Raw genomic sequence first — 22,055 nt, forward strand, 5'->3', positions numbered from 1 at the left:
CTGTACCGTCAATGTGGCCTGTTGAGGGGGGCCAATATGCTGAAGTGGCCCTCGGTGAAATTGAGTTTGACACCCCTGATTTAGGTGCAACAATTATAAATAAATGAATTATTGAAATTAATTAATATACTTTACTAATCCCAAGGGGAAAAGCATATTGATGGTACAGCTGTAGTCTGAAGGAAAAAAACAAAAGTTTCACATTTATACTGTGGCTGAGGGGGGAAAGAGTGAAGCCCCGGTGAAAGGCTTTTGACTCCATCCATCCATCCATTTTCTGAACACCCTCGTCCCTCAGTGGGGTCGGGAGGGGTGCTGGTGCCTATCTCCAGCTAACGTTCCGGGCGAGAGGCGGGGTACATCCTGGACAGGTCGCCAGTCTGTCGCAGGGCAGGCTTTTGACTCCTCTGGTCTTAATGAAGAGCTATACGTTTTTACTATTCAGTTCTTCCACCAATGAGACGGATATATACAATCGCATTCGTAATCCGAGGTTTCATTGTATTTTTCCCCACAAGCTAAATGGTATTTGTTTTAAAAAGGAGAAATAGAAATGAGAACAACACAAGGTCTTCTGCCTACAGCTTTCTTTGCTGCCTTTCATTTTCACTCCTTTGTAAATGGAGATTTGATACTTTTTCCAAAGAAATTAGGTCATTTCTCCTTTGCTTTTGAAACAGTTGTTTTCTACATTAAATTGCTCACAATAGTGCGCTTGTTACAACTCATTCAAGGAAGACGTGCAGTGTCTTTCAAAGAGGCTTTGCCTTAAAACCTTTTCACATTTTCACATCTCTGTATGGGACAGTCAGTTTTGCACGACACGGTGTTTTACATGTTTCCCCTATAAAAGTGATTTATATCTTAAAATGGTCTCTTCCGTCTTGCAGACAGCATCTTTCATGAGGACCTTTACTACAAGTCGGAGACCAGTCTTGATCTTACCTTCAGAAACGGGACTGTGCCCAACGGAAGCATGTACAGCAGCCCCAGTTTGAGCTCCCTCAATCGTTCCCAGACTTTCATCCCCCCTTCGCCCATGTCGTCCAACCTCAGCATCCCGGGCAGCGAGCTCATGCGTCAGGACTACATCCCCAACCACCGTCACAGCGCCATCATCGCTCCGTCGTACAGGCCCACTCCTGAGTATGAAGCGGTCATGCGGCAGAAGCGAAGGGTAGTCCCAGCTCACCACGACCTCCACAGCCAGTCGCTGCGCAGTTTGAACATTAGCAATGCCTGTGCTTACCGTAAACCAGAGGCTCTGGTGTACAGCCAGCCAGAAATGCGAGAGAGGGGCCCCTATCATGGCCCAGGACCAAACCCTGGACCTTACACTCCACAGGTAGAGCTAAATCCCAGATTACTAACTTTGTTTTCTTCACGTTCTGGTAAAATAAGCCAAACCTTTTTGTAATCTGTAACAATTGTTCTTATTACAGATTAGCTACAGTAAGCCAGTGTCCCATGGGCACCATTCGGGGGGCCCAGCCAACAGCCACGGTCCATGTCATTCGCCCTGCATCAACGGTGTCGGAGACAGCAGCGGAGATGTTGGAAGCTCAATCTCCCACACTGTTAGCACACCGGAGCTTGCAAACACCAAACAACAAGGAGCCAGCATGGGAAATTATGCAGTTAATGCTAATATGCTAAGAAACCATATGTCAAGACCTCCACCACCGTATCCTTCTAGCTCTTTCCGCCCGGCGACCAGCACGCCAGACCTGGCCAGCCACCGGCATCGCTGCATCGGTGGCAGCAGCCCAGAACTGGTCACCCGCATGGTGCAGCTCTCAGTCAAGACCTTCCAGCCGGACAGCTCGGCCGTGGTGCATCAGTCCCTGCAGGAAGTTAGTGAGCCTTTAACTGCAGGCGCTAAGCACCGCTCCGCCCTGGACAAGAGGCATAGCATGGAGTTCATCAGCAGCATGAGGGGAGGCGGTATCGAAGGCTTGGCGATGAAGGGTATGAACACGGCTCTTCATCGGAGGAATACTCTCAGAGAGCAAGTGATGCCATCTCAACCTCAGCCCCAGCCGCAGCCGCCGCCTCAGCAGCCAAAGGAGCTTCCCATGCAGAAACCTTCCCAAAATGCACCTGAGGCTGCAGCGGCGCCTCCCACAGGAGTGGCTTACCAGCATCAAAAGACTCTGTCCAATGCCACCATGCTCATACATAGCAGTGAGAGCGAGGAGGAGGAGGAAGAGGAGAGGCCCGAGCTGGATGTTCAGATCCCAGGCCTCAACGACAACATCAGCATCAGTGCTCAGCTCCAGGCGGCTCTGGCTAAACTGCCTAACAAACCCCCTCCGGAGTACCCGGGCCCTCCTCGAACTAACGCCGGCTCTCAGATCCACGGGCCCAGTCACAGCGCCGCGCACCACCACAACCACGATCTGACGCCACACTGCAACCAAGGACCTATGGACCTGACTCTGACACAAGGTGTCGGCGGACCCGTGGCTGGGAGTGGTGCCGGTGGGGGCGGGACGCTGACCAGAGGGGATCAGAGCGGGGTAAACGGAGCAGTGCTGGGGCCGTCCATTTCAGAACCAGACCTGACCAGCGTGAAGGAGAGGGTGAGGAAGGAGCCGGTGAAAGAGAGGCCGGTGTCCGAGATGTTCTCGTTGGAAGACAGCATAGTGGAAAGAGAGATTGCTCAGAGGGTAAGAACGTTTTCACTTTTCCTCTCAGCTAATGCATTTCATTTGGACTTCACATGTGAGGCAAACAGAGTGTGGCTCGTCGTGGAGGAAAAATGTTCATAGTTTCCATGATTATTTGTGCATGTTTTGAACATTTGTATTCAGCCTAAGTAAGTCACTTACAGCTGTTAGGACTGAAATCTTTGCCCACTCTGCAAAAAGTTCAAGTTCGATCAGATATGCTACAGATTCTCACTTAAATATCTGACCGGCTCATTCTAAAAGTTTTAAGGCTTTTGCAGTTTTTGAAGGTGATGAGTACTTGGAAAATTATGTTGATGTTAATTGTGGACTCAGCAGGGGAGGAAAAAAAAGTTTTGTCTCACTTTACAGGATTCATTCTATTAGTAATTGAGTAAAAATAATAATAGTGCTGGATTAAGAATAGCAAAAAAACTGCTTTTATGACTAAATGCATTTAGTCATACTGAGAACTTTCTTCCTCAGTTGCGTTTCTCTATGGGTTAACTGATGGTATCATTTAGAGTCATGCTTTAAGGTCCTTCATCTTCCACAAAAATGCAAATAATTAGTATTTGTGTGTTATTGTGTCTCATTATATTTGCATTTCCAACTGTAGTTAGTATTTGTTATTTAGGCACCGACTCACCTTTAATTGGACAAATGAACCCGTCCTGGTACAGATGTTAAACGATATCATCTGTTGTTTATTTGCTGGTTTCACAGCTTTTGATTAGCAGTAATCTGGGTTTCAGCACACAACAAGGCAGCACTGGCCTTTGAAAATCCCTGCAGGCAGCCAGAAGCCCGTAGAAATCCCTTAGATTATTTTTTCGAGTGGGGCGTTATCGACCCCACGCCTGAATCCTGGAATGGATTTAATCGCCTGTTGGTGACAAACCATTCTCTGTACGACTGACCTGGATGCAGGTTTAGTTTGAAATTCTCTCTGAAAGGCTTTACTCCTGTCCAAAGCTGCTCACACATATATCTACCTGCTGGCTTATCTGATATGTAGTGGTACCCAACCCCCCGACCCTCAAACCCCCTCAAGCTGTTGTTTTGACTGTCCCACAGAGGATGAAGGGGGCGGGGCTGTCTTGATGGCTTAACAGCGTTGCAGATTAGGCAAAGTAATCCTGGGTGGAAGGAGGGACTGTGCAATGTTGCTCAGAGTTTGACAAAAGTGGATGAGCTCCTTGTAAGAAAGGAAGCTTCAGAGGTAGGTGGATAAAATAAAGAAGAACAGACATTTAAAAGTGTGTTAGTAAAGATAAATATGGGCAAAAGAAAACGGGACACATGACTGTTACCGCAGGATTCGATCCGTGGACTGGCATTAAAACCTCCATCCCCAGTTCTGGTCGTACGCATGTGCAGACAGAGGTTGCTTGCCTTTGCCGCCAGTCACCATGACACCTGGATTTTCTTCTCTCTTGAAGACGCTAGAAAGACAGAAGATGTCCGTGGACTCCATGAGGAGGCCCCTGATGATGGCAGCGCTGAACGGCCTTTATGTGGCGAGGATGCCCGTCGCCAGGAATCAAGCTGAGGAAGGCGCCAAGTCGACGTCAGACGAACGGGTAAAATCTCTGCTTTCATCAGAACATTGTGATGCGTCTTGAAGAATTAGAATGATGTCCTTCATGCTGGTTGAGCTCCAACAAGATGATTGGCAGCCAATGTCACAAAACTTCATTCTTGCTTAATTGACATCATTTTGCAGGAAAACTTACTCTGCTTGTGTACTTGGCTGGGAAAGCAAATATTTGTGTATTCCTTTTGAATCTCAGTCATGCAAATATTTATTTAGAAGAAAAACGTGACTGACATCAAACTCATTCAGCCAATTATAAAGAACGCCAAGCTCAATTTCAAGCATTTTACACATTATTTTTGGTAAAATTTTTGTGTACCGTGAATCTAAAATTTCAACTCGTTATTCTGTTTGCTCCATTTTTGATTTGGAGGGCTGTGAAACCCAGTTTTTGTCCCAGGCTGTTGCCAGGCTAACGGGGGCAATCCCCTAAGTGGGCTGTGGAACGCATGGCACGGTGCAGCTTATCGTCTCTGGGCTGGCTGCTATGCAAAGAATGTGACCCGGCAGAGTGTGAGCAAGAAAAAAAAAGAAAGAAAATATATTCTGCTAGTCATATAGACATGACTAGCCTAATAAACAGCTCAGCTGTAGACTTCTACTTTGCTTTCAGCAGTGGCAATGCACTTTAAATGTTTGAAGTTCTCCGATACCAATGGTCTTGCTCTGAAATGCTCGGGACTTAAAGGCCTCTTTGTTATGAATGGTTTGTCAGAGGGTAACCTAACCTCTTCCGTCTGATCACCTTCAGTGTGAAACCTTAGAGCTGAAGCTGGAGGAGGACCGGGTCTTCACAGAGTACGAGCAGGTGCCCAAGAAGAGGACCGACTGCCTTCTCACCACGGCAACGCTGCCCGAAAACGCAGAGCGCAATCGATTCCGCGACGTCATCCCGTACGAGGAGAACCGGGTCGAACTGGTACCCAACAAAGAGAACAACACGGGCTACATTAATGCCTCACATATCAAGGTGCGTTCGGTGCATCAGTGGTAGATGGGGAAAATGGTTTTAGGGGAAGATTGCAGCAGCCATCTTTACGTGACACCACTCTTACATAAAGATTCCCCATCTGATGGGAATCCCTTATTCTCAGTGCAAAAGTTAAAAATAAATAAATAAATAAATTCTGCCATTCAGCATAAAGTTAACTATTTTATTATTTTCACATTCTTCAGGTGTTAATCGACATAAACAGATGAGATATAGCTTAAGCATTTATTAAAAAAAATCTTTTTAAATATGGTTTTGACATGTGTCATCCTCCATATGATTCGCTTGAGACTGGTTTTCTGATTTTTCATGTTTTAAACAGTTTTATTTCAATTATTTATTTTATTATCTTTACTTCATAGTTTATCATCTTATTTTATTAATAGTTTAATTTATCATCATATTGTTTTTATTATCTTACTTTATTTCATGTTCTGTCCAACTTTCTTATTTGTGTTTTTATCTCGTTCTATTCATCATTGTTTATTTATTATCATACTCACATACTACTGTAGCCAGCACAGTGAGCTGACAGAAATCAGAGCTTTCCAAAGTGTTACTTTGTTTCTGTGTGAGCCGTTTTATCCTGTTTTTGCTCAGAAAGGCTGTGGGGTGGCACATTATGTGTTTGCTTTGAGAACAAGACATCCTGAATTTGGGTTATTTTAGTTTTTGATATAAACAAATGAATACAAATCCACACAATGAAAATTGTTGCTTTAAAAAAAAAACATTCAAAAAATCAAGTTCATCTGTATAACTTTTCGGACAACAAAGTCAAGCCCCTTTGCAGCACTTGTATCATACGTTCTAAACTAAGTAAAGACTTAAAGTTAATTAGTTTTCTTCTCTGATCAGTTAGGTTTTTACTTTGGAGAAAAGTGTTAAAAGCAGTCATTGCTTTCAGAACTTTAATCCCTCCAAGTTCTTGGAATTACAAAAGAATGTTGTCCAAACATCTTAAGCGACTTGAGTTGCCCTCATTTTTTTCAACATTGAGAAAAATATACTCAGTGTAGACAGCAAACTGTAGGACATAAACAACCGTTTTTTTTTTTTTTAAATACACCTAATCAAAGGTGCACCTTCGTAACCTCTGACCTCTCTACTAGTAAAAATGTCTATGTTAAGTCACGAGGTTGTCAGTTTTGCTTTTGTTTTGTGTCTCGTTTTATTATCGGTAAAGGAATTAACAAGAGTATAAGATAAAGACAAAAAAGACCTTGGGTTTGACTTTGAACTCCTTATATTGCCCTCTAGTGGTACATAAGGAAACTGTCAGTACATTTCACATGTCTGCCAATTAAGGGTGTTAAATTTATTCTAATCTAAATAAAATTTTAAAGACATTGAAATGTATTAGTTGTGCTAATGCCCTCTTATTGGATTTTGTCTGCTGTTGTTTCCAGGTTATGATTAGAGGGGAGGAGTGGCACTACATTGCCACGCAAGGCCCACTGGCCAACACCTGTGGGGACTTTTGGCAGATGATCTGGGAGCAGGGCGTCAACGTCATCGCTATGGTTACAGCAGAGGAGGTAAAAGCACATTAAACCTTGAGGTTTTGTTTTTTTTTTTTTTTTTTTACATTTTGACACAATCTTCAATATATTTCATTGGTACTTATTGTGATAGACTAACACAAAATAGTGAACAAATGTAAAACAGAAGGATGTGTTGAAGAGTTTTTTTTTACAAATTAATATATATTTTTTGTTGCAAATTAGCTCAAGATGGCTAGTCAGCATACTGGGAGGAAAATACAAATTTTCAAGTCTCGACACAGATTCTCAACTGAATTTGAGTCTGGACTTTGACTGGACAAGTCTAACAAACAACTGAATAAACTATTTAAATTGTATTTAGTCATTGCCCTGCTATAGGATGGAATTGCTACCTAGTCAAGTCCTTTGCAGGTTTTCTTCCAGTATTCCTTTTCATTTTGTTTCATCCATCTTCCAATAAACTCAATCCAGCATCCCGACCCCTTCAAAAATATTGTTTTACAGTGCACAACTAATAGTTGTCTTGTTGACCAATTGTCCAGCATGAGCTGTCGTCTCTTGTCGTGTCTTTTGGCTTCCCTTATTAATTGCCATTGACAAAAATGTTATCGATGTATTAGTTTTGTGTTTTGTTTCTTCAGCACTATGTTTGTTATTGACTTGTGCAAGAGAAGGTTACAAATGACCGAAGTAAATAATTAATACTCTATTTTCATCAATCTTTTACCCAGGAGGGCGGCAGGTCCAAGAGTCACCGTTACTGGCCCAAACTGGGCTCCAAACACAACTCCGCCACCTACGGCAAGTTCAAGGTGACCACCAAGTTTCGCACAGAGTACAACTCCTACGCCACCACGGGTCTGAAGGTCAAACACCTGCTGTCCGGCCAGGAGAGGACGGTTTGGCACCTGCAGTACACCGACTGGCCTGAGCAGGGCTGTCCTGAATATGTTCCTGGTTTTCTCTGTGAGAGGACTTGTCTTATTGTCAATACTTTTACTAATCAATGCCTAAAGACACCACCTACTAAAACACCCATCTTCTCTTCTCTCTCTCTTTTTTTTTCCAGCCTACTTGGAGCAGATTCAATCTGTGAGGAGGCACACCAACACCATGCTGGATACCTCAAAGAGCCTTAATCCTCCAGTGGTGGTGCATTGCAGTGCCGGCGTGGGTCGCACCGGTGTGGTGATCCTGGCTGAGCTTATGATCAGCTGCCTGGAGCACAATGAGGTGTGTAGATGGTGGCTGTAACTAAGCTGCTGTCGGTGCACCAGTTTCGGGTTGGTGGAAATAAAATAAACCTGTGGTGTATGAGTCACCAAGGAAACACATTTAAAAAAAATATGAGGGGCGTCAGGAAACCTAATGGGCCGTTTTATGTATCTCTTTTCAATGACTTAACATCAACCTCCATCGTCTCTTTGTTTCCTTTTAGCCAGTGGAAGTTCCCACCATGTTGTCGGAGCTGAGACATCAGAGGATGCTGATGGTGCAGACCATCTCCCAGTACAAGTTTGTCTACCAGGTGCTCATCCAGTTCCTCAAGAACTCACGCCTCATCTGAGCTGGACCCCTCAGTGTTCAACTACGTAGACGATGAAATCGGTACTTCCGAAGTTAGATCTAGAAAGTTGATGAGTAGAAGATACAGAGACTCGCTGAGCTTTCTACTAAGCAAGTTTGTGTACATTTTAGTGGAGTTTAAAGCAAACTCCACTCAAAAAGTGTAACCTCCCATCCCTCCTCCAAAATTAACCACTTTTCCATATCATATTCAGATTTAGCTCTTTGTTTTTCCCATTGCATCTCGATTCTGTTGTTTTTCTGTTGACCATACATGTAACTGCGTCGTCTCCATGTAGGTCAGGTGAACAGGCAGCTTATTGCTTTGAGCGTGAATGTGGGAGATTTCCTACCTGCTACATGTTTCTACAACAATCTTAAAAGCCAGTGTTAGAACCTGCAATATGCTGCATGAACAGTAGATTGCAGCAGTATTACTACTCTAAACTACATTTTTACTCTGTTTTGCCAAATTGAGTAGAAGTGTTAATTTGTTTTCAACACAATAATGATTAATGCAGCAAAAATTGTTTTACTTCAATATTGTAACAAGTGTTTCTATTTATTTCTATGAAGACTGTGGTCACCTTCACTTTGCCATTGGCAGGCATGCTGTTCCTCTGAACTTGTCTTAACCTTTTTTTGTTCTGCTTTTGGTGAAACTTTCCTGAGATTTCTTAAATTTTCATGTGAAGATTTGCCAGCTAAGACGTTTTGTGTGAGCTTAAGCAAATACAAGAACATTTCAGAAATAATATATTATGTTTTGTTAAACGTTCAAGTTTATACGTTGTAGTGCTTAAATTGAAGATAATTAATGGTTTTACAACTGTGCCTTATTGAAATGGAATTTGTTGATTTCTTAAAAAAAAAAAGAAAATTAAATTAAAATTTGAAATTTAATTTGTTGCTTCAAAATCTCAATCGCGTTGCTTTTTTTTACTCTGAACAAAATAAAAGGCACAATACATATTGCCAAGAGAAGAAAAACTGCTACTTATAAAACCCTAAACCCATATGTTTCTGCTTTTAAGCTAACTATTACGCTGTACAAAACGATCATGTCCAAATATTTTATATAGTTTGCTTTTATTGACTTGGTAACTTTAAAATACCGAAACATAAACTATGCATGCATTTTTACATTTAATTGTATATATTTTAGTATGTGATCTCAGATATGTATAAGCTTTATAAAATGTTGACATTCAAGGGTTTTTTTTTTTGTTGCACTTCCTTTCTATTCAACAGTATTTTTGTCACTTCATTCCAGTTTGTTTTTATATTTAATTTCAAAAGAGAACGTTCTGTTCTCTTTTGTTTTGGCAAAAAAAAAAAAAAAAAAAACAAAAAAAAAAATTCAAAATATGCTTCAAATTATATGTACATATGTTTCTGTATACGCATTTTGAGTGCATTGTTTGTTTTCTCTCCCCAGACATGTATTGAGCTCTTGTACTTACTTATTATGCAATAAAAGCATTATTTTCTTTAATTTCTGAGGCCCTGAATTGAATTGTGACATTATTTGAGTTTTATCGCTGATTTATTAACAACCTGATCCCTGTTGTGGAAAAAAAAAAAAAAAAAAGAAATGGTGAGACATTCATTCTTGGACTTCCAAACATGTACAAAGTATGAATTTGTAATTCCAGACAAAACACGATTGGTTGGTGTAGCCTTGTTCTACACACAGACCAGCTACTGCTCCATTATGTGATCTGAACATGAACTGGATATCTATCTATCTATCTATCTATCTATCTATCTATCTATCTATCTATATATAATTTCATTAATTACATATAAGTAACTTAAAAATGTATTCAAGTTAACCATGACGTAAACAGTAATAAAACCTCCAAAAAATATCAAGGAGTTAAACTGAAGTCCAAAGAAAGAGAGAAAGTGACATTTAAATAATGTGCATTTTGCCATGAAGTGTTCATATGCTTACTTTTACACATACTTTCACAATCTTTTTCTTCTTGTTTCCATGATGAGGGTGTATGAGTTTAAAGACATTTCTCCGTCGTGCCTGCTGCTAGCATGTGCTTGTTCTAAGTCAAAATTAGCGCTTTCTTCGTTGATTTCCAATTTTGACTTCTAATGATTCACTTCCTACTGAAGAGCCCCCTGGTGGTTGAAAAAAAAAATCCACAGAAAGCCGCATGGTTCAAAACGTGGGGAAAAAAGTAGCGGCTTATAGTCCGAAAAATACAGTACTAATATTGATGTTAATTCTTTTTTTTCTTTTTTTTTACATTAAAGAAATAATCACAAAACAGTTACACCTGGAAAAGTCACTTTAGTGAAATTAGTGTGGTCTCTCCATAACATGGTATACAACTTACATAGCTGCAAGAGACCAAATGTACATATATTGTTTTGGAAAAAATCCTTCATCCATCCTCCTTCTTCATGAGCAAAGTAAAAAAAAAAAAAAACATAAAAACTCACAGTTCTGTTGAAGCTCAGATCAAATCAGTCCCAATGTTGACTTCACTTTTGTCCAATCTCTTTACGTAAGTCTTTGAGGAAAGGGTGATTCTTTCCATGAGCCACCTCCATTATAGCCATTGCCTATCCAACAAACAAAATATTTGTTTAAAGTAATTCAAATAGATGTATATTTTTAACTTGTGACAGCTAAAGTCAGCAAATTTCCAACTGTATTTTCTTTGTGTCAGGGTTGATTTAGACAACAAAACATTCTTATCACAGTTCTTGTCAACAAAACCTTTTTCCTCTCATCAAAACATTCAGGTTAAACAGCACAAACACTTACATATGCTGACTGTAACCGATGAAATGAGACAAAAATGCTGATGGTAGGTACAGTTCAATCAAATCTGTGACCAAATCTCAATGCACAGCGAAACTTAACACTGCTTTGTGGAACGATCGCGTTTACTATTTCACTCAATGTCAGACGAAAACAACACAAAATGCCAATTTGTGCAGAGTTTAAACGAAGCCATCTTACCTTCTTGAGAGCACTGATGCCCTCTGAGTTCCTGTCCATATTTATGTAGATTCTGCCCATCTTCAGGTACATTGAGGACACATTCAGCGAGTACGGCGGATAAAGCTTGCTGTATCAGAGAAATTTACAGAAATTATTAATTAAGCTAAAGGAAATAATCTTTTAGCATATTTATTTATTTATATGGTAGTAAAGATTCTCTTATGGCTAGGTCTAGAAGAACTGGAAGAAATTATGAAGAAATATTAAAACTTGAAAGTAAAAGTCTGTAATATCTTTAATTTAGATTATGAATGTTCTAAAAAAACAAAAGAAAGATTTTGATGAAACTTGAAGAGAAGTATATATTTTAGTATATATTTTATGTACGTTTTCTGATATAAACAGAAAGTGTTTATTTCCTACAAGAATGGAAATTACAAAATAAACAAAAGCACAAAACCCCTCCTCAATCCACTTTAAAAGCCTACTTACAGTCTAAAACAAAAATGTGATTGCTTAGATTAAAAATAAGCTGAAGTAGAGTGTAGCTGTTGAAAACCAAATTACTTTACAGAGCCCTTGAATAGTACGTTTTGTCAGATTAAAAGTAGATTCAGACTGCAAAGGTTTATGTATTTATTTAGTAGTCCAACACTAAAGTGTGAATTCATTGGTAAAGGAAAATCTTTTCAAAGATTTTGGCCTCCACATTTGCAGATATGATGATAGTGACTAAATTGAATTCAACAAACAATTGATTTCCTTCCTCTTTACATTTTGAGACCAATTTGTTTTGGTCTCTGACATTTAATCCTTGTTGCAATGCAACAAAAAGCTCAAAAGGCATGGACACTTTTTCAAGGCAGCGCAGGCTGTCCAATATAAAATTTAAAAAGGACCCCTGCAGGTAAATGGTTTGATTGACTAATTGTAATGTTAATTTAACCATTCACATTTTTAAGCAAGAAAAGAAGATGGCTAAAACAAAACTGCACCAATATATACAGCATATTACCACCTCTGGACTGTGTGTGTTTTGGTACCTGTAAGGTTTGAGGATCTTCTCGCCGTATCTGATAGCTCCATCTGCATCCTGCATGTGAATGCAAACCCCCATGGCCTGGTACATCATGTGGAGCATGTAGACGTTGAAGTCATCAAAGACCGCTCCCATTTTCTCCAGGCTCTGCTCACACATGTCCAACAACTCACTAGGAGGTGCTACTGAGTCAAGGATGCATACACACAGGCTGAGCTAAGGCTTCACAAGAGTCTTTAAAAGTTTTTGTTTAGCTCTTCCAGTTTTGCCATTTTAAAGGAAGGTGTGCATCGCTCATTTGTAAATATTATCAAGAACATTAGCTATTAATTCAGGCAGTAAGTTTTTAAGATGCATGGCAATGAAAAAAAAATATTTCTGATTTAAAAGATAATAATGCTTCTTTGCTGAAAAGATATTTTTGACATGTTTTAGAGCCCTGAATTCCCTGACAGTGTTCCTGGCGTAGCGGATCATGTTGTTGACCACGTGTGGCTCAACTGGATCTCTCTGCTTGCGAATTTTCAGCTTTGCCTTATCCTGTGGATGAATCATGTCATAAAATCTTCATATAATTAACAAGGCACAAAAGACATCCATGTGTAGTGCTCTTCACATTGTTAGCACCCCTAACAAGTCTTATATATAAAACTAAAACATTCCCTCATAAAATTATTACTGTACTATGAAGATTTTAACATATCGTTACTAGGGGTGCCAATAAATGTGGAGGGGGCTGACATTTTATTTTGCATTTACTTTTCCTAGTGTCTTACTTTGGACTTGGTTTTGCATTCCAAGCAATCACAGGTGAAGTAATAGCATTCCCTCAGCCTGTTGTTTCGATCATCTGTTGGATAAAGGAGGTCTATGTAGCTGATGAGAACCTAGTGGAGATTTAACACACACATTTACTACAGAGCACGTTCTCTGTCCTTGAAATTATACTCTTTATTTGCTGCCCTATAACCACCTAAAAATATAACATTATGAACCGACCACCTGCCATACAACACTTTCACCCTGATGCCTTGAAAAACTCACGAGTGAATTTCCACTTACCTGGCTGAATATTTTCTAGACCATAAAAAAACAATAAAACAAAACAAAAAAAAAAACACAAGCATTCCCCACACACTTGATGCAAAACTAGAACAGGACGTGACCCCCTTTGATGGCATTCATGCCTTTTCCTCACTTCATCTCCAGGTTTCATATCCTGCACCGCCCGGACTTCAGCAGACGTGCCGTTATATGTTACTATGACGCTGGGGAGACAGCTGTGGTTTATAAGCGCCACACTGTGGGAGAAAAACAGGTTGTAAATAACAGCTTTAATTTGGATAAAACACAAGTTTTACTTAACATTGATCACAGCAATAACATGATTAATTGACAACATCTATGTTTTTTTAACACTATACAGAGGCTCTTGACTGGGAAGAAGCACACACACACACACACACACACACACACACACACACACACACACACACACACACACACACACCCACACACACACACCTCCAATCTGTACATTAATAAGTTACATTCTTGTTTAGATGTGATATATGTGGGAGTGTTGTTATTATTATGATTTTGGACGGCCAGGAAAACAAAATAGAACAATAAATGTGGAGTGCAGTACAGTCATTTTTTGGTTGATGCTAAAATTATCTTTACCAGATTTCAATACAGTAATGTTAATTTTTTTTCTGAAGATACTGGAGTGGTTTTCCACTGGTGTGAAGGAAACCATGTAACAAGCACAAGACCAATAAATCCCATTCAGCAATAGCCTCTCCAGTTTTGCCTTTGAATTTTTTTTCACGGGTTTACTATGTTATAACAGCCTTTCACGCTCGTTAGCATGCATATGAGGCTTTGTTCTTACTCTGGATAGACTGCAGTACCAATGTGGGAAAGTTCATCATCTTCTATTGTAAAACCATTACAGGCAACCTGTTAAACACAGACCATCGGAATAAATTAAAAATAAGAAAAACGCTATCTGCTCACCTAAATCAATAAAACACAAGGAATAAATAAGTCTTTGTGGTACCTGGGAGTAGAGTGTAAGCAGGTCTTTGTGGTCAGGCAACTCCAAATGTTTAGGGTAAAACCGATGGAGGGCAGCAATGTCAGTGTTGGTTCTCTCTCTTTTTTCATTATCTTCATCCTCTAAATCTGTTGCAGTGAGGTAAATATTTCAATTTTGTCACAATTTAACTATACATATACTCGTACAGTGTATTATAAAGCCTTTATACCCGTAGAACTTTGCCACATTGTGCCGTATTTGTAAAGTAAATATTTGTCAATTCATCTTTTCAAAATATTTCAACCTCTGCTGCATTAGATAATAGAAGTAAAAGTGTAGTTACAATAAAAAAATCCTATAAGCTCTTTATCAGTATGTAATAAAAGTTTTTACTCACGCGACTGCAGCTCTTCAATGAGCAACATCTTCTCCGATACACATCGCTCTTTCATCATTTTCTGATTTGGGATAAGCACATTTGACATAATGTTACTGAAAAACAGTACATGGTTGAAATAGTTAAAAAAAATCCTTTTTAAAACAAATTTTCACATTGAGACCAACCTTCTTAGCAAGGATTCGAGCAACAAGGCGGGTCGTGTCTGACGGGCACCAGTTCTCTCCAAATGCATTCATAGCTGAACACTCCAGCTTGTGCATGGCCCAGTCTCCTTTCTCCACATAAAAGCACATAAAATACCTTATGCTTGATCAGTGAACAAAGAAAAAGTTTCAGCAGGTTTATCTATTTTATTTTATTTACAGGAATGCTTCTGCCAGCTGTCTGGCACAGAGACACAGTCTTTCAAAGTGCTTTAATATTAATTACAGGAAATAATCCTCTCACCCATCAAAGCACTTTATATTCTTTGGGGAACTGAACATCATCATCCAAATAGAAACATCTCTTTGGAGTAACTTAATGTATAAATCAATACTTAGACTGTTTCTGTCATTCTTTTTATATCCTGTTAACGGTGCAGTCTGCACTCTCAGGACTTTATGACCCTCTACTCTCCATCATCTGTCCCATCAGTCCTGGGTAAAATGTTCATCTAACATCCTGACCCCTCAACAGCAACACCTAAAACTCTCCAGCTTATTCACTCTTTTTAAATTCATTCTCAACTCACTATTTAAGTGACAGATATTTGTTTCTTGGTATCAATAGTCTCCCGTGTTCAGTTGTGTTTTAATGTGGTTGTTTGCATGAACAAATCCCTCAATGAGATTCTGGTTCTCATTGAGGCTTGCCCATGTGAATAAATGTGTAATAGAAGATAAATCAATTTAAAGAAAGAAACTTTCATTTTAAAGGCTGCAGGAATGTTGCTCTCAAACATCCAGTTTATTGCTCACGGGGCTGCTGGCGTACTTTGCAGCAAAGAAGATTAATTTTATATCAACAGAAATATTAGAAATGTGTTAACTTTATAACTTTAGAACATCTTAAGCGACCAGTGGCCTCCCAGTGTATTCTGAGATTCAACTTAGTTTAAGTTGAATTCTTTTTGATTTACCATCATCAAGACATAGTTTAGCTTGTAGCTGGATTACAGGAAAAGACTATTACAAACCAAAGAATAACTTCATCACTCTGTAGCTGATTTCTAGATGCAGTCCCAAAAGTAAAAGAATTATGCTAAAAAGTAACTTGATATTTGACCATCTGTTTAAGTCACAGAATGGAAACGTAGATCCTTCAGGAGTTGAAGGTTTTCTGTGTGAAAAATGGTCCAAAGTCACAACTGAGAAATAAAGGCAACCAATTTCTCCTTTCTGAAGTTGTCATCAGGTTTTTGTGGGAGGTCTTAAATAAATCTCAGTAAGCACATTTAAATCTATTTTCCCTGAACTTATTCCATTTGATCACACAACACACACATCATCCTGTAACCTTTGTGATGTCTTTGCAAGTGTTACCTGGATATGTTGCTACAACCACCTGGTGATAATTTCTTGTCAATTGTACCTTTTAAAATGTATTTAATTAGAAAGTTGTTGACATGTTCAATGCATATTTTACCCACTGTGTCCTAATGTTTCCTACCTGGCACTTTGCATTGCAGTAAAAAGCTTTCTTGCACTTCCCGCATCTTGCCAAGCCTTCTTTCCTATAACAGAAAAGGTTTATTAGAGTTTGAAAGGCATCCAAGTAGAGACAATTAAACACTATCAAACTCCCAAAGAAATAGATTGGTTGAGCTATTATTAAATTGCTCATCATATGTCATTTGTTGACAGTTTTTAGGCCGTTAATCACTTAAAACTAGTCAATGAACCCGTATTTAAGTGATTTATTTGACTGCATCTGATTTTTGCACTGTATCAGGCTGCAATGAGTGTTTTGTATCACAACCGTTTAAATGTCATGCCTCGTGGACAAGAGCAGTTGCTGGTGGCTGGTGGTATTAATAGACCTGACCTCAAGTCGGACCAGTTGTCTCCGTGACATAGTAACAGCAAAGCAGTCCAGGTTTCTGAGACATTTTCAGTGAATTAACTAATCTGTTGACATGGTGACATACATGCAATATATAATGTATGTTCACGAAGTACCAGGTTATAAAACTGACTGCTGTCTGATAGGACGACTTCATCCTGGGAAAATGTTGTAACTTATATATATGTTGGTTTTAACGAAACAAAAATACATGCTGATCGCGTTCTCATATTCTGTTACAATAATGAAATTACCATCATAGTAGTGGATTTGGCATTATTTAGAAGGTAATTAGCCAGATAAGTAGGCTAATATATCCATGTCACAGAAAGAGGAAGCACAAGCAGAACTAAAATAGATTTTATGCTGTGACAGTTTATGTGGCTCTGGTAGATCTAGAGTTACTGAGTTAAGATTCAAGTTCGAAGAACCATGTCCAGTTGTATTCATTCATTCATAGTAATAAATAAATACATTAACTGTTACATTGGGCTGTTTTTTTTACCTGGTGAAGCAGAATTCACAGTAGTTGCCTCTCTCTTCGATCGACAGCACATAGGAGTATGGTGGGCTGGAAAACAGGAGCTCTCCGACTTTAAAGGCCTTGGTAACCCGGAGTCCTCGTCCCTTCCCGGGACTGTCGAACTTCTCAATTCCCTCAATGAGACCGGTCATTGCTCTGTAACCCTGGCAGCTTTCACTACTTTCAGTGTGAGCCTGGGCTTTGTCAAGAGGAGTGGGGTGTGGCAGACACACTGCTGTTAAGTGCTGGCATGTCACCCTATGCTGTTGCATTTTTAGGCTTCGGTAATGGCAATGATTGTACCCCCTAGTGTTGGAACCAAATTTATACATTATTCAGGGGAGGCCGTTTAAGGATTCTACCTATGCTACTTTATCATGCTTTGGGGCCAATTGGAGGCCCCAAAAGAGGTTTGTATTACAATCAAGCCAAATCAATAGTCTTATTAAAATACTTAAATCTCAATGAGAAAGAGAGAAAAAGAAAAGGGAAGAAAAAGACAAATAAGGGTAACAGACAGAAAAAAGGAGAAAGAATGAAAGAAAGAATGAAAGGAAAAAGGAAGAACAAAAGACACTTTATGCTACACTAGTAATTTTCTTTTATTTCTTAGCTTATGAGGTTCTCATTCTCTGTCCTTTATTGTAGACGCATTTTACTTGCGAAAGTCTTGCAAAAATGAATTTAAACTGGTTGTGAGATTCTGTCTTCGTGGTTATGTCTAGACTGTGCTCCAGCTTATCTGAGAGTTGAACTGGGTTTGCAACTTATCAGCAAATACTGGCTTTTTCATGGGTAGAAATGTCAGGGGAGGTGTGTCACTGACAGCTCTCTCTCTTAAAATACTTTATAGAGCTAAATAATGAAAACAGTAAGGAAAAGCATGTACTTATATTCTTAAGACATATTATGACACAATCCCTGCTTGGTCCTTAATAAGTAATTTGTCAGACTAACTCACTGTAGACATTAAGGACATAACAGAGTCTATGGCCCTTTAAGGAAGAGGAGCAGTGCACCATCTTCTCTATGCTTAGCAGGAAGTGTGCATTCTACCCTATGAATGTAATCAGTGGCATGAAAACCATGTGAATGCAGTTAACTTAATCAGGGCCAGATGCTTGGAAATCAGGACTGAAAGTCTTGGGGAAAGGTGAGTAATAACTAGAATAAAAATACAAGAATTATATAAAGTGGAAGAATGAAAGTCTACAACACAAATCACAATATAAATACTTAAAGAACAGAAGACAAGTAAGAACAGGGAATCTCAAAATAAACTGAACTAAATATGAAACAATATAAATCACATATCCCCAAATAATCACAACACAAAATTAGAGAACTAAGAATCATGACATGCAAGTCGTGTTAATCTAAAATCTCCTTAATTAATTAGCAAATAAGTTAAATCAAGGTATCAAAAATTAGGTTTCTTTACTCATACGGGTGATGTTTTTTTTTTTTTTCCTTAAGTCAAAGACCCAGGATAAATAGTGGATAGTGAAAACAATGGGCAAGTTACTGGAAGAAAAACAAAATCAAAATGAGGAAGGAAAAACAGAATTCAAAGAAGTAGAAAGGACAGATCGTATATCTATCTCCAGATGCAATAAACTACAACAATAAAAGTTCCTAAACCTTTTTTTTTTGACAACTTAAATGCAGTAATCATTAGATTTTAGTAATCTAATGTGACAGCTTGCTCTTTTAGTAATCTAAAATCTACTGATTTTACATAAATAAGCCTATACCTAGAAGAATTAAAAATGTTTGACTCAGGTTGATTTTCAACCTGGATGAATGAGTTGAGAATTACAAAAGAAAACGTCGCACTATTTAACTATGTACCACCACCTGGTGGTAGATGTCTGTACTGCAATACCAATTTCTCAATAACATCTGCAGTGATTGTGGAATAGTCATCTAATTACGTACCTTAAATATTAATTATATCTAGGTGGATATGTCAGCACCGCAGTTTTTGGTGACATATGCATAATACCGAGATTTTTATAAATCACAGTCAGCAGGAAAGATCAGCAAAGTATAGAGAGCCCTGTGGTTACAGTCAGGCGTCCACTTTTGTCGCATTGTGCCATCATGTGGCTGATTTTTGTAAGTGCAGATAAAATTGAATTTAGATCAAGGGATCACGAAGTCTAAAAGAAAATAGACAGATCTCAGTTTTATTATGAGACTGGCACAGAGTGAGTTCTGATACCCCCCCCCCCTCCAAACCTCCCACAAATTTAGACAGGGAGGGCTTAGGTCAGGGACTGGACCTTGAGTGAATTGAAATATTTTATAATCAACCAAAGCAGACACATTACAGTGCATGCCTGTGCACTCTCTCAAACTCACACACACAAACACATAGTGAAGATTTGCCCCTCATCTGTATCTGAAGGCTTTATCCAACCTTGCCCCAGATTTCTGCGATTTATTATAATTCCATTTTTTTTTGGTCTTTCAATCTAAAGATTTGTTCCTCCCTGTTTTTTAATAACATGCAAGCAAGGGAGGCATGTCCCAGGGAGATTATGCTGTCGTCTCTGGCGTCTCGTCTTGATTACATCAGAGGAACCGGATTTGATTTGGAAGAAACCCCCTTGTTTTAGTGCCCGATCTCTTTAGACCTCCCTGTTGTGCCGGGTTCTTGCTTTTTCACAGACGAGGGGGATGATCTTGATGAATATGATCTGAACTAGAGGGAGGTAGACGGATTAGGCAAAAGGATTATAATTTCCAGTGATGAGAAATAATAAGAAAACAATAAATCCTAAGTAGATTTAGTTCTCAAGAAAACCCTGTTAGAGTAAATCAAGAGAATAGGAGACAGGGACAGAGAAATTAAATGGATCCTGAATCTGGTCTGGGAGAAGATCAGTCCCTCTTTATATCTTGCAAGCCATAATATGATTGAAGTTCAACTCAAATATTATTTTGATTTAATTTACTTGAAAATTATTAATATTACTTCACTGGATTTTTAACTTGAACTTGAGGTGACTGTGTGAAAAAAAAGCTAAACCTGTCAAATAACTGATCTGACACACAAATTAAACGGAGAAAAACTTTTGTTCTGCTGTTCTGCTGTTGTTAAAACTTTTCTTGCTGTTAAAGTTAACTTTCACAACCTTAGAAAGGATAAAGAAAGACGACCCGCAACCAGACATTAAGTTCACTTCAGCTTCTGGTTTTGGCCTTGTGAAAAAGGCAGGTCCTTATCAACATTTCTGCTGCTAGGGTGAGGAAAACAAAATCCAAGGGCACCAATCAGTCTCGTTTATAAATGATAGATGGGGCAAACAATATAAAGACAAATTGGGGCCTCATCTGCATCAATGCTTGTGAGTGGTAAAGAAAAAAAAAACTGAGCCTAAAAGCAAAGCTTTCGATTCACTCGTCTGTTTATGTTCCACACCTCACCAGTGGTCATGGGTGGAAAGAATGAGATCCTGGATACAAGTGGTTGAAATCCTTCATAGTTGGTATGAACTCAGCTTTATGGAGAGGGTTAAAATCACGATCAGGGGGAGTTTGCTGTACAGTTGCTATATCTGGATCAAAAGAAGTCAACAAAGGTGTTTACATACCATCTTCAGATCAACAAGCGTCTTGGTCGCCTCCTGGACGGTCTAAAATGTTTGACACCCTGTTTTGTGATTTGGATAATGTTAGGGAACTGGTTGACCTTTACCAGTTCCCTAACATTAGGGAACTGGTAAATAGTTACTATTACCAAAGTTTAAAGCAACACAAACAAAACAATTTCCTGCACAAAGTAGCACAAATGTAGCACAAACATCTTTAGATTTGAAGAACTTTGCCAATAATTCATCACCACCTCAGGTAAAGATTCATCTCATAGATAAACCTATAAATTAAGAGCTTCACTGCTTGACCCAGCTCTTTCTGAACCAGAGATAAGGAAAATATTCTATGAGTATACGACTGTATATCAGGGGTGTCCAAAGTTGGTCCTCGAGGGCCGGCATCCTGCATGTTTTAGTTCTCTCCCTGGTTTTACACACCTGCATTAAATGATGGCTCATTAGAAGGCCTAAGCAGAACATTGACTTGCTGAGGAGATTGTTACTACCACTAGGGAGAGAACTAAAACATGCAGGATGCCGGCCCTCGACTTTGGACACCCCTGGTATAGATTTTAAAACTCGTAAACCCCACTAATCAATTCTGCTCAAATCCACAGCAAGAACAAGAACCACACTACTCCTTCAGAATCTGAGGTTTAATAATTGAATCTCTTACGACATCATAAAGAAAGCTTTCCCTCTGAAACAGAGAAGAGTGAGCCCTCTGTAGTTAGAACAAACTCTTGGTGCCCTTTCTTCAAAACTGGGTCCACTGCCTTTCTCTCCTGCTCTACAAGAGATACCCTGTGCTCCATGAAACATTAATGAAGCAATCAATTGCATAACTTTACTAGACTATATATTTAATATTAATCTCTATGTGTAAGAAGTGTAGATGACACGCTCTATAACCCTCTTGATAAAAACCAAACTAAAAATAATAGCCTTCAACAAATTTAACCCTCATGGTTCAATTTTATCTTCCTTCTTTCTCTCCTGCCCATCTGAGTGCCGAGGCTCAGTAAGAAACACTGTGAATGTATACTGCTCAAAAAAATAAAGGGAACATTTCACTTTAATTTTGTGTGTGGCTCCAAATCCAGGCCTCCATTGG

At 39.1% G+C, this 22,055-nt stretch overlaps 2 protein-coding genes and 1 long non-coding RNA gene across 3 annotated transcripts in view; 2 read left to right on the plus strand and 1 right to left on the minus strand.

Moving 5' to 3' along the window:
- Nucleotides 1-182, plus strand: part of LOC106955881 (uncharacterized) — a 9,780-nt gene extending 9,598 nt beyond the window's left edge. Inside the window, exon 2 of the long non-coding RNA XR_001426668.1 lies at nt 85-182. This is a non-coding gene — a long non-coding RNA (uncharacterized LOC106955881). The remainder of the gene's footprint in view (nt 1-84) is intronic.
- Nucleotides 1-9,828, plus strand: part of LOC106955879 (protein tyrosine phosphatase non-receptor type 14) — a 49,632-nt gene extending 39,804 nt beyond the window's left edge. Inside the window, exons 13-20 of the mRNA XM_015046311.1 lie at nt 891-1,345; nt 1,443-2,669; nt 4,112-4,252; nt 5,018-5,236; nt 6,667-6,795; nt 7,494-7,728; nt 7,832-7,995; nt 8,201-9,828. Coding sequence (XP_014901797.1) covers nt 891-1,345; nt 1,443-2,669; nt 4,112-4,252; nt 5,018-5,236; nt 6,667-6,795; nt 7,494-7,728; nt 7,832-7,995; nt 8,201-8,329 — 2,699 coding nt within the window. The 3' untranslated portion in view covers nt 8,330-9,828. The remainder of the gene's footprint in view (nt 1-890; nt 1,346-1,442; nt 2,670-4,111; nt 4,253-5,017; nt 5,237-6,666; nt 6,796-7,493; nt 7,729-7,831; nt 7,996-8,200) is intronic.
- Nucleotides 9,829-10,581: 753 nt separating this feature from the next.
- On the minus strand, nt 10,582-17,604 carry LOC106955868 (N-lysine methyltransferase SMYD2). Its single transcript, XM_015046295.1, has 12 exons — nt 17,325-17,604; nt 16,427-16,490; nt 14,941-15,051; nt 14,774-14,834; nt 14,398-14,522; nt 14,230-14,297; nt 13,534-13,636; nt 13,112-13,222; nt 12,755-12,875; nt 12,340-12,514; nt 11,315-11,423; nt 10,582-10,911 (listed from the first exon to the last, which is right to left on the minus strand). The coding sequence occupies exons 1-12, from the start codon at nt 17,492-17,494 to the stop codon at nt 10,831-10,833; spliced, it is 1,299 nt and encodes a 432-aa protein (XP_014901781.1). The 5' UTR covers nt 17,495-17,604; the 3' UTR covers nt 10,582-10,830.
- Nucleotides 17,605-22,055: the final 4,451 nt, after the last annotated feature.

The sequence above is a fragment of the Poecilia latipinna genome, unplaced genomic scaffold (assembly GCF_001443285.1).
Source record: "Poecilia latipinna isolate Pla-1442-1.1 unplaced genomic scaffold, P_latipinna-1.0 Scaffold772, whole genome shotgun sequence".
NCBI lineage: Eukaryota > Metazoa > Chordata > Actinopteri > Cyprinodontiformes > Poeciliidae > Poecilia > Poecilia latipinna.

What these genes read in the sequence shown, in the direction of transcription:
- LOC106955868 (XM_015046295.1), bottom strand. Translation starts at nt 17,494, where the DNA reads ATGACCGGTCTCATTGAGGGAATTGAGAAGTTCGACAGTCCCGGGAAG. An exon ending in TGTGAATTCTGCTTCACCAG is followed by an intron (nt 16,491 to 17,324) that starts GTAAAAAAAACA and finishes TTTCTGTTATAG; the next exon opens with GAAAGAAGGCTTGGCAAGAT. An exon ending in AATGCAAAACCAAGTCCAAA is followed by an intron (nt 12,876 to 13,111) that starts GTAAGACACTAG and finishes ATTCATCCACAG; the next exon opens with GATAAGGCAAAGCTGAAAAT.